At 33.8% G+C, this 13,502-nt stretch overlaps 1 protein-coding gene across 1 annotated transcript in view; it reads left to right on the plus strand.

The window, feature by feature from the left end:
- Positions 1-6,286, plus strand: part of LOC118202563 (uncharacterized) — a 31,240-nt gene extending 24,954 nt beyond the window's left edge. The window contains exon 3 of the mRNA XM_035374730.2: positions 1,581-6,286. Coding sequence (XP_035230621.1) covers positions 1,581-1,911 — 331 coding nt within the window. The 3' untranslated portion in view covers positions 1,912-6,286. The remainder of the gene's footprint in view (positions 1-1,580) is intronic.
- Positions 6,287-13,502: the final 7,216 nt, after the last annotated feature.

The raw sequence follows: 13,502 nt of genomic DNA on the forward strand, positions 1-13,502 counted from the left end.
AAGCCTGAATAATTAAATGAATCTGGATTAATTGCTATTTCTTCACGCACATATAAAATATAGCTATAATAATAATAATAATAATATGCAACTGCATAATTTTATTGGGACTTTTTAAATTACGCTCAATACATTTATACAATTTTATTTAAAAATTGAAAGACAGTTTTATTCCAAATGTATAGAAGTATCTGTTTTTTCATCTGAACTGAATGTAGTAACTGAAACAAAACTTAAATAATAATTAGAGTTAACATTTTGCAGTCAATTACCCTTAAATACAAAATGTTACATAACTGTTATAGAACTTATAAATTTAAGTATATACCTTTACTTTACGACATGAAGCATGCTAACAAATGTAGTTCCTTGAAAACAGAAACCGAGATTGATTAGTTCAAGTTTGCGGAGTATCCAACAAGTGTTTTTATTTCTTTAAAATTCTCTCAACCAGGTAGTGAAATCTCCACAATTGTTTATATTTGACCTAACTTCGCAATGAAAATTTTCAGAAAAAATTGACGATGCTTTATCTATTTTGTACAGGAAATTGCGTGGCAAAATGTTTTCGATCATCTTACTTAAAGGGCGCCAAAGGTTATTTGACATGATAGAAATATTGCTGGAAGCCCATTGGTCCATCCTAGAAGCCACTCCCTAGGTGGCTACATAGATGTGCACTTGTAAAATATGCTGACGGGACGGGCATGTAAAAAAATGCAGCTAGGCCATGGCCATCTGACCAATCAGTTAATTTTTACAGACCATAATAAGTAATAGATAAGACTGTAACACTCTCGAAACAGCAGTTAAATATTTTTTTTTTCCTTTTCAGTGTTTCTTTTATGTGATGTGTAAATCAAAATGTTTCGTTGATAACAAGATCTTTTTTTTAGGCGAGATATCACAAAAGTTTAACCAATATTCCCTGCCAAAGAAGAGAACGTATTTCTTTTGTTTAACTTTCTAACAAAAATAATAAAACTGCATACGTCAGTAGATGCTGACAACAGCAGTTGATTGATTGATCAACAGCAGCTGATTAATTAAACTCAGTTTGACGTAGATTTTGAATAACTCTATCGGTTTTGAGGTCAATCAGACACAAGTCTTAGTGCTTCAGGAGAAAACATTCTCCAGAATATTGCTAAAAATATTCTTTGACAATATCTATGACACATTAAGATCGCTTTTTTACTCAGTGTAAAATTTTACATTGGCATGTTCTCTTCCATTGAGAGATGCCTTCTGAAGCTTAGAGTCACAGCATCGGTCTAATAGTTTCCAGAAATGTTATAAACAGTTCATGAATAAACTTTTACATTAAAGACATTATGAACAATTTATCAACAAGCTTTCGCATTTCCTAATTAAAATGCTAATGGAAATACCTATTTATACCTATTACACTGGTTAAATACCATTGCACCATTGCAGTTTTGAAGGGTATGTGTTTCCTTGTTCAATGTTATCATTCGGTTAATTCTATCAAAATAGCCGTGGACAAGCGTGATTACATTAAGCGGCGCCTACTGTAATTATCTCTGTGGATTATATAATAATTTTCCCGTTATTCGCAGGTATCCATCTCCGCACACGTCCAAGTTTGGGCCTGGCTACAGGAAAGACAAATATGGACACGGTTACGGGTACAGTTGCAAGCAAGGAGACGATTGTGAAGAAGTGCGAGCTGCAAATCAAGCGCCTGTTCTTCCGCCTCATCTACCACATCATAATCTGCCCAACCCATTCGGAGATCTGTACCCCGACTTCCCAGCTTTCTCAGCTGTCCCACATCCAGGGAACTACCCACCTGCACCAGGTCGCTTTAACGATCCACCGCTGCCTCTCATGTTTTCTAGATTTTACCCACCTCGATATCTTCACGAAGAAGGAACTCACAAAGACTAGATGCTTCAATCCCAGAATCATTTTTGTTGCAACACTGAAAGTATTTCAAATAAATCTACGAACAGTCAAAAGAAGCAATCTGGTGAAATATAACTGTCAAACGAATCAGGAGACGGAATGTTTTAAAATTTTGGGGAAAAGCACTGACGTAATATATTTAAAGATAGAAACCAAATTTTATATAATTGGAAGGAGAGCAAAAATTCTATTCTCCTGGGATATTAAAAAGCACGAGGGAACGTTATTAAGGTAAATTACAAATTGCCATGGTTACTTACGTAGTAACGCTACCACCTTGGCGCATTTTGACGATTTTTTAAAGATAAAAAGGTAAAAGTTAATTGTTGGGTGTAACGATTTTCGTGGCTTTTTTTAAATGTATTCCAAATTATCGATATCTATCGTTTATAATCACAAGATGACGCATGATCAAAATTAAACACACTTAAAAAATTTTAAATAAATATTTTATTATTAAATAAGTATTATATAAAGCATTAAAAATAAAACACTGGCATTTTTTTTTTTTTTTTTTTTTTTTTCCGAAATTCTTCTCTAATTTTTAGCGTTGTTCTTCTTTCCCGTGTACACACTTCCCGTGATCTGTTTCCACTTTAAGAAAATCGAAAATTTCACACATTCAGTATTGCACACTGGCTGTCTACTAAATGTTCCCTTTAACCGTTTTGCTGAAAAATACTGTATTCCTGCAGAAAGTGTTCCGTAGTTTCTTCCATTGCTGGCTTATTCCATAACGGATATTTTAAAATTGAGTTTAAAGCAAAAAGTATCCCGATGTGTCTACAAAAAGCTTTGGAACTCGGAATATAGCAAAATGAACGCAAGCAAACATGACGACACTGCTTGACCAAAGGATTGTTATGAGTATGGTTCCCAGAGTTTGATACTTTTTGAAGCAACTTTTATTAAGGTGGTTGCGATAATACGTAAGTACCTTGCCATGGCATATTTCAGATTACCAATGAGTGATTTCCATGTATGTTAACAAATGGAAGAACCATTTTAGTTCATGATATAAATCTTGTTAGTTACTAAATACCAGACTATGCACATGCGTGGTCCAGTTTGCTAATGTCGATGGAACTCGATGACTGTAAAAGACAAAAGCAGCGTGTTGTTATCCCCCTTTCTTGGGGAAAGGGCAAAAGAGCTTCAGAGCAAAAGACAAAAGCAGCGTGTTGTTATCCCCCTTTCTTGGGGAAAGGGCAAAAGGGCTTCAATGCAAAAGACAATCATAAAGGAATGTTTCCTATTTACGGAAAGAAGTATGTCGTGTAAAGCTGTGCACAAGGTTTATTGAGAAGTTTTCTCAAACATGTTCCAAAGCTTCCGATGAAAATATAAGCAGACTACACGTTCACACAGCGGATATCTCTGTCGCCGTAAGCTCTTTGCAAATTCATAACTGATGGATCTAATTCTTTAGCCGTAGCATAAAAACATGAAATTTTCATACCCCATCACCCTAATGATTTCATAATGAGACGGCAGGTTTATGTAAATCGGTGATTGTCAACACCTTAAACAAAGCCCTTCATTCAGAAAACTGGAAGTCTCGATAAGCTCATCCAGATGACATTAGTAAGTTAAGGGAATTTCATCCTTAGTCTTAATTTTTTCCTCTACGGTAAAAGTCATAGTTTAAAAAATCTTTAAAATTATGAATCTATTGACGCTTTTACGATTCTTTGGAAAACTGTATTTTTGGTATAGAATTAACGCTAGCCAAATCCTTAAAAGTTTTTAATATCCCAATTTTCAAGATGTCAAATTCTCAAAATATTTTAGCCGCGATTACTATTTAGAAATCGATATGACCCTATTTCAGGATAATAATGATACTGAATTGTAACGAAATTTCGAAAACATCCTGTTTCCTGTATTAAGTATAATAACCAGTGCCGTTGAAGTTGTATCTAAGCAGTGCCTAATCTAATTTTAAAGATGAAGGGGCATTGTGACATCATTTTATACATATTTCACGTGACCTTTTATCGCAGTTTCAGATTTTATGTTGACTCTGAATGAAAAGGCTGAAATGGGAATCGTTCTTACCTATCCCATCAAGAGAGAATGAAATGACACTATTTAAAAAGAAAAACTTCAAACGGGAAAGCCTGAAATGGGGCATAACCAATAAAACGGTGGGATAAGTGTCTAAATAAATATGAAGATTATCCTGTTAAATAAAAATAGTTTTCAAGTAATTATCTCATTAGATTATTTTGTAATTGCCATTTGTCACCGTTATTGACTTCCCTTTGGAGCTCATTGAAGACTCAGATGTTAAGCACACGTTTTTAACAGGCACCTGGGCAAAGCCGCATCGTGTGTGTAATACGTGGAAAAGCGCATAATTTTCTTTGGCATAGCAACATAAAACATAGTTCTTAAATGAGAAGAAACTCAACTTATCGATATGTAAACGTATCAATATGCAGCATAGATCATTCAAAGCCTAAATGACACCGACAACATTAATCAACCTTTTCGCTTCTTAGCTATTTTTGCCTTTCAGTCTTAAGCCACGTTAACGTCATGATTGTATTATTACATAACTTATTAAAGAATAAAACTAAAAATCAGTCTTGACAAAGCTCATTCTCAAGGAGAATATAAGGTGAAATTTCACAAAGTTAAAAATATATTGATCTTACCTCGAAAATCGTATTATGTTTCACACATTTAAATCTTATTTGTTTTTAAATTTTTAATGTATTACTTTCCATTAATTATCTCGGATGCAAGATTAGCAATTGAATTCCGTTCTGATTCCTTTGACAATCATAATTTATTTGGGTTTTGTTAATCATTTCAGTTCGAAAAGGCCACTCATTACAGAGGTATTTGTCGCAACCCCTCTTTGTAAATACAGAAATAAATGATTAATCGGAATGTGAAGTTTAAATTTCTGGATTAGAAGCACAATAACGTTATCGCACAAACTCCAATCAATTCCGTAACTGAACCACCCAGCCATATGGTATGGTTACTGCCTGTAAAGTACGCACATTACAAATACCTGTATACACTGTACCAAATAATCACTAAAGATTCTTCATTTATTGTGGTCGCTCTTGGGTTAATCTCATTTGACACATTATATGCAAACATATATAGCAGTGGTCTCAAATTGGCTGTCGGCGGTCTTTAAAGTAATTTTATGCGGCCCGGGAATACATTTCAATTATATAATTGTTGCAAATAAGGTTTTCCAAAGATTTCAAGTCCAAGTTTATATAATTTTCATTTCCATAAAAAACGCACATGAATAATTCATCATAAAGTCTATAAATGGAGATATTAATTTACAATGTGATATAAATCTTATTCGAAGATTTGCAGATACAGACTACTACAGATTCATTAACTTTTATCAGAACATGTCAATAAAATAAATAAGCTCGAACTACGAATATGTGTGCTAAGAATAATCGCTGTGATTAGGAATACATTTGTATGTGAACAGCGTTTTCACAATTGAAAATTAATAAGAAAAGAACCCGATTGACCGATAAACATTTACAACCCTTGATGAAGATAATTTCTAGTAATTTCTTTCTAAAGTTACGACTTTTATCACGAGTCACGTTCCATCTAGCGTAAATTCTCTAGTTTCCATCTAGTGTCACACTGTATTAAGAAATAAACAAGTTTATAATTATTTACATACAAACATATGCATTTTTATTTATTTATGTGTCAAAAAAATTTAATAAATGAGTACTAGAGACTGTAATATAACTATCCATTCTCAAGCATTATGCCACTTGGTAAATTTTCTCTGAAAGAGTAAAATATCTTTATATTTTTTTACATTTTTAATTTAAATTAAAATAAAAACGTGTTAGAATTATTTGAAAGAAATGCCAATTTAAGAATTAAATATTTAGCAGTCAAAGTATACCAACAAAAATATCTTTCACCTACCAAACTTTGGATTTCAAATAGAAAACAAATATAAATTATATATTTTTTCTTTTAGATACTGTTATTTCTGTTTATGTATGTTTTGATAAATATTTAGTAAACGGAATTTAAAATTTATTTTAAATATTTTTTTATTTTCTTAAAGAAAATAAATAAAAGTAAGCTCTTTTTAGGTCGGGCATTTGGCACCCATGCAATTTGAGTTTGAGACCACTTATACATAGGGACATGTTCATTTCTACTATTGATTCATAAATTTATATCATCAGGTATTTCAGTTCAAAAAAGATTTTCTCATTATAAAGATATTTATATACTGCATATAACAATTACATGTATTATTTCATGTAATTGTTCTATTCGGATTTTTATTTGCATTTTTATTATGTAGTTAGTAAATAAATAAAATGTACTTGGAAAAACATTGTGTTGTGGCTAATATATATCTCATCAGACAACATTATAATTATTGCACAAAATAATTCATTGGGTAAATTAAAACTCTACTTTAAAAATATACTATAAAGTTAGCCTATTCTTTCTATTCAAAAGCGCATAAAATTTTTTGGGTGCAAAAATGAATGCTACAATGAAAGATTTAATAATAATGTCCAAAATTTCAGCAGTATAACAAATTATCTGCATTTTGAGAAACGAAATATGAAGTTTCGATGGATTAACAAAGGCGAAACATGAATCGTAATTGTAGAATTCGTATAGCCAGAAACATAAACTCACAGGAAGAAAAAAAAGATTTAACGATCCTCTAAAAAGATAGAAAGGTAAACTAATGGTAACTCTATAAAACTCAATGACTTACCACGTCGCCGTTAACTCGTTGCAAATTCATAAATATTGCATCAAATTCTTTGCTCTTTTGCATAAAAGCGAGCAATTTTCATGTCATGTACCCGGATGATTTCGTAAAATGTTATAAAGACACTGGCATGTTTATGCAAGTAAGCGACTATTCGCCAAGATTAACACGTTCACATGGGTGTGAACGCATATCGGCAGCTTTGATGAGTATTGCTTTCTTCACGATACCGAATATCATAAGAGCCCCCGTACGTTTGGTACCTTTATGTCGGGGCACCCTTGCGTCTTAGCTAGAGATTGTCAACCTAAAAAGGTGTCCGTACCTTTGTGCAAGTTGGTCACAGGTATCAAGACCTTCACATGAGCGTCCGGGCAGACTTGATGAGAGTTGCTTCCTTTATATATCGAACTTAAGGGGTCGGAGAAATTCTGTCTTTTTTTCAGGACACCCTTGTGTCTTCGCGAATGATTATCAATTTAAAAAAAAAAGGCCCATACCTTTGTGCAAGCTGGCACCTTTTCGCCAATATTAAAACCTTGTCATGGGTGTCTTGGCAGCCTTGATGAGGGAAGCGTTTTACATGACACCGAACTTTATAAGGGTGTCGGTACATTTTTGACTTCATATTAGGGCATCATTGTGTCTTGCTGAATGATTGTCAACTCGGAAAAAAGAGGCTATATCTTCATTTAATTGGCGAATTTTCACCAAGATTAAGACTTTACACATGGGCGTCCTGGCAGCCTTGATTACTTTCTCCATGATGTCCAACTTAAGGTTACCGTCACACTTCTGCCTTTATTTCAGGGCACCCTTGCGTCTTGGCAAGCGATTATCAACTTAAAAAAAGAACTTTCAAATTAGTGCAACTCGGCGACTGCTAGCCAATATTTAAACCTTCATATGGGCATCCTGACCGCCTTGATAAGGAGGGTTTTGATAATGAAACTAAACTTCATGATGTTGACCAAGATCATTCGTCCCAAATTACGGATAAGCTTACTACCGGATTGCGGATTACTGGATTAATTTACTAACGAATTACGAAATTACGGATAACTACTTGTTACATTGCTATTCATAACATTTATAATACAGACATTTACATAAGCATTAGTGGCAATAACACGATGATTAATTAAAAAAACATAATGATACTAATGATAAAGAGTAAACATATCATTAGGCTCATTTATTCTAAAATTTTTTTTAGATAATGCAAAGCGATTTGAGTGTTTGTATGATTTTTAGCATTATATAAAGCGCACTTACTCCAACTTACTCCACTTCTCTTCGGAGTATGCTCTGGTAACCATTGTTCCATGTAACATGGGCAAGACAACAACAACTCTAAAGACTCCAAAGCCTTTCAGCAGCCTTGAGACGTTTTCAATGTATATCCATGATACTGTAATCCAGGATCAGTTTGGGTACTGAAGTTCTTAGCTAACTATCGTATCATCACATTGTCCATATAACAGTTCCGTTGCTGAGATATATGCGCTGGTTTCCAAAAATTAAGAAAAAGTCACAAAAATAGCGTAACTCTTCAAAAATAAGCCAATCCGTATAAAAATTGAATATGTTGTCAAATAAGAATTGCTGAGTAAAACTACAGTATGCAAATTAGTTATGCTGCAATCGAAATACGTCATGTGCGACGAACATAAAATTGCATGTTTTGGAGTAAGCCTGCAAATTTCCCTGTAAAATTGAGATAAGAAAGCCAATTTGTAACAATGACCTCTAGGCATCATTTGCCCGAACTGCGGCAGAGAGCTATTCGGAGAATAGAGGCAGGACAAAGGCAGGCAGAAGTAGCCAGATGGCTAAATGTGAGTCCTTCTGTCATTCATAGACTTTGGCAAGAATTTCTAGCCACAGATTCATCCTCCAGGTGGTTTAGCCAAGGATGGCCAACCGCTACGATGAGCACTGATGACCGATATTTGCTGTTATGCACACGGAGGAATAGAACCCTAGCTTCGACTCAATTCTGATTTTCCTTGCTGCAGCCACTGGAAGTTTGCTGTCAACGTCAACCGTGCGTAGAAGGCTTCACGAAGGAGTTCTGTACTCGAGGCGACCAGCCATTTGCATGCAGCTCATGTCACTTCATAGAATGAGCATTTGAGGTGGGCATGTCAACATGTCCATTGGACAGCTGATCATCGGATCATTGGAGGGATGTTCGCTGTACGGATGAGTCCAAGTTTAGCCTCCAAAGCTATAGCAGAAGTTATTTGATTTGGAGAGACGCTGAACCCATTATCACTGATCAAACATCCATGAAAGAGATGCATACGAAGGAGGCAGTGTCTGTGTTTGGGATGGTATCTCTTTGGGGGGAAGCACAGACCTCTATGTCTTTCGATGTGGAACCAATAATTCTCAGGCCTATAGAGATGATATTCTTGAAGCTTATGTGCTCCATTATGCTGGGCAATAGGTGATAATTTATTGCTACAGGACGTCAACGCTAGACAACACAGGGTTCGTATCGTGGATGAATAGCCTTCAGCAGCAAAACAATTCAGTGCATGGAGTGGCCAACTCGATCACCGAACCTGAATCTTATCCAGCATGTTTGGGATGCTTTAGAAAAACGTATAACTGCTCTTATTCTTCCTCTTCAAATCTTTCTCATGCTTCCAACTGCTCTGCAAGAGCAATGGCTCTCACTTCCTACTGAACTGATAGACTGACAGCAGAGTACATCGTTGTATGTGTTATATTGCTTATAGGGAAGATCATACTCCATACTGAAGGTAATTTTCTTATACCAAACTGACGCACCTGATTTCGTCATTTTATACATGTGCTAATTTCTTTTTATGTTATTTTATACCTTTATATGTGTTGTAAGCTGTAGGTCAGTTTTATTAAATTCTACATGTAACTTTTTGAACAATCGTCATTTTTGTGATCTTTTCCTTATATTAATGATAACCAGTGTCTAATTAAAGTAATTAGAATATTTTCATTGACCTGAAATTCTTTATGATATTTCAACTGTTTTGTAAAAGAATTTTCAACAAATGCGAGTAGTTTTTCATTCTTAACGAAGATTGATCTGATTAATGTTTTCAAAAAACAGTAACTGGAGAAACTCGTTTCTCAGAAAACTTTCTCTTAGGCTCACGTTTATTATATGTGATAAAGAACAATGCCTTAGAGAAGTAACTATGTCGTGTGAATATACAGAAACAGGAGAGAGCTGCGCGTGGGGCAAAGGTAAAAATAGATAACTTAATTTTTACGTGTGCCGCCCAGACGGTATAATGGTAAGAGAAGCCTACTGAGGTACCGAAGGGCCCGGGTTCGAATGCAGGAGAAGGCATGGATGTTTGTATATGTATAGTGCCTCTGCGGCATGGAGGCAATCTAAATATGCGGCAACCCGAAAATATTCTAAATATGCGGTGAGTCCGAAAGTCGAGACGTAGGGAAAGAGGGGAGGAAATTCTTCGGATTTGTTCCTAACGATGCTCTCTGTCAAAACCATGGAGGTAAGAAAGGAAGGAGTGGCCAACTGGCTCTAGAAGTGAAGCACTGCATCGAAGCTTCGGAAACCAGATGGGGTGTTCTTTGTTTACATTCAGAAGCTCGCTTGACAGTGTTCTGATAGTATTTCGACACACGACAGTTCTATACAAATCGAAAAAGGGATACTTTCGCATGAAAGAAACATTCATTAGTGTGATGGATAATAGCAATTTGTATAGTTTAGTGACATTACGCCAAAATCACATCTTCGTTATTTTTCGATAACTAACAACAGCGTTTTTTATTATGAATTTGTTTTATAAAATTCTAAGCTGTTGAATACAAAATATAGATTTTAACAAAAATGTTATGCTTAAAGAATGAAAAATACCTTACGGTACCTTTAAAATTGTATACGCCTTTCGATATCCTTGATAGAGTATTCGCTACTTTAATTTTGTGTTCCAAACGCCAAAATGTTTTAAATAAAATAATTTTTTTTACATCCATATATTATTGTAACATGTACACTGCTTAAAAAAAAAAAAAAAAAAAAAAAAAAAGGGGGGGGACATGCCTATACCTCCCGATCTACTGGGCCGATTGACAAAATTCAAATTGTGTTTTTCATGTCTCGAAAGCGCGACTCAGGATATATATTAGATTTATATATAGCACTATTCTAGGTATTTTGACACAAAATCGGACTTTTTCTGAAATAACATACCAATTTTTTTTTACATATTTCGATTCTACGACTCAAATTACGCCTAAATATGAACTTTTGTAAAATTTGGAGCGAAATTTACGGAGGAAATTCACAAATTTATGTTGGCACATTTTTGTCAGTTTGCGCCAAGAATAGTTCACATGGCGAACTTCTTAATATATGGCAACCTAGTTTCTTTTCCCGTGAGAGGAAAAAAAGTCACCATCGATCCTTTTTTCCAAATAATATTCTTTATATTATATTTTTAATTATAACTTATTATTTTCAGTAATTTTTTGTTTTTCGAATTTCATTTTAATTGTTTAAGTTGCATGGTTTTCTTCGAATAACTGTTTTAAAAATTTCTACTTACCTATTCGAACTGCGTAAATAAAGGTGCAGCGTTTATTTTTATTTAGTTATTTATTTATTTTTTCCAAATAGTTTTCTTTATATATATATATTTTTTGTCATAGTTATTATTTTAGGTAATTTTTAAATTCTTAACTTTTATTTTAATTGTTTGTGTTGCATGGTCTCTTCAGATAATTGTTTTAAAATTTTCTATTTATTCCTTCGAATTAAGCATTTTAAATATATTTATTAATATAAATTTTCCAGAATTTGATTTTATTTATTTGAATTGCGTTTCTTTCGGAGGAATACTTTGTTACCCAGACTACGATGATTTGAAAACTGCATATATTAAAAGAGAAAATACAGTAAAGCACAATTAACACGCCTTTCAATGTTCCGTTCAGAAAAGATATATATAAATAAGAGAGACATTTAACTTAGGATTGCGACATTTTAACTTAGGATGACTTGCATACACTGCTTTAAACAGTTTTATCATTGTGCCCATTGCTTTACACAATTTTATCCTACATTTGGCTTCTTAAATGTTATTCATATTTTAGTCAAATATTTTATTTTTGAAATCGTAAGAATCAAATATGATAAGATTAAAAAGTTTTAAATTAAAAAAAAAAAAAAAAATACAAATACTAAATTTCACGCAAAAATTTATTTTTTCTTCTCTTTTTCTTCAGGCATTCTACTTTATTCTTGCTCTTTTTCTTTAGGCATTCCGCAAGTATATTAAAAAGCATCCAAATTTTCGAAATAATCTTGATATTTCTGACAATCATTTTAAATAAAGTTATCCCCTTCCATTTCATAAAAGCCCACAAACGGCCGAGCGGTAAAGTCGCTGAACACTGATAGTTCACTCCGGGGTTCGAATCCCGGTAAAAGGGCTGGTTGCATGGGCGTTTTCGTGGATTTTCTCATGTGTACCGTGTATGCCAGCTGATTTCCCTTAGAAAGTTCTTCACAAAGGCATCCTTCCTTTTAGGCAGATAGCCCTGCTTTGTCGTAACTTAATAATTCAATTTATTTCATCAATATTTGGTCAGAGCCTTTATCAGTCTTTAGAGGCTAAACATTTTGAAGATATGAGATGAAAGGAAAGACTGGTTTTTATCAAGAGGTTTTGGTTTATTTAATTATGACAATGCACACTAGGGCTATCTGCGTAAGGGGAGGGATGCCTTCGTGGAGGACTTTCTAAGGGAAACTGGCTCGCATACACGTTACACATGGGGAAAACCACGAAAATGCCCATGCAGCCAGCCCGTTTGTGGGATTCGAACCTCGGACCGAACTACCAGCGTTCAGCGACTTTATCGCTCGGCCGCTGTTTCATCAGGAGGAAAAAAAAACATCTTTAGGTGACATCCACATACATCATTGGATAAACTCCTGAATCTTCAAATAATTCGAATGAGAAAATCATGGAATTTTCCATTTATGATACGATATGATGTTCTATAACGTAATTTAAATTTATACAACCATAGTTTAAAACCAGTCGCTCTTCACTTTAATCTGAAATGATATCGTTTTTATCTTTTCTGTTAACCACAAACTCAATTGATGGTATTCGCTGGTGTACACGTCCAAGTGTTTTTTCTTTGAACACCTAAATTCTTTGAAGTATCCTGAAAGTATATTCAAAAGCGTTCAACTTTTTGAAACATCTTGGTATGTCTGACAGCCAAATTTCCCTGCAAATTTTTGCTTACTTTTCTCTCTAATTTTCTTCTTTCCTTCTATACAGTTATTTTCAGTGCACACACAAGAAAATTAAGATTTTTTGATTGCTAGACTTCCATAAATTTTGCATTCTTGTCAATTTTTTAAAATATCAATTACATGAATTGCGTTTCAGCTGAAGACAGGTTTTCATTTTCTAGTCCTTTTAACTATAAATAAAAATTAAAGCGAAGTCCAATAAATAAATATTTTAATTAAAAGATTTTTGCTAAATGACAAAGAAATAAAACAGTCCAGCAGGGTTTATTCTCTACCACCGAGTAACCCGATTCTTATATCGGCTGAAACAATCTAAATCATATTAAAGATCATGTTTATTTTATACAATGTATAACGCGAGAGAAAAATTAGCTTCTTAAAACATTCTTTCTAAGAGGATTAATATATAAGATTATATTTATATATATATTTTTAAAGCTCGGACTTGAACCAAACTGTAAAATTTTTAAAGTTTAATTTACATGGTGGTTATAATTAAAGTTCCAATTTGAAATGGTCATAAAAGGA

Source organism: Stegodyphus dumicola, chromosome 9 (genome assembly GCF_044657685.1).
Source record: "Stegodyphus dumicola isolate Sdum_Otavi_A_Nest chromosome 9, ASM4465768v1".
Classification (NCBI taxonomy): Eukaryota; Metazoa; Arthropoda; class Arachnida; order Araneae; family Eresidae; genus Stegodyphus; species Stegodyphus dumicola.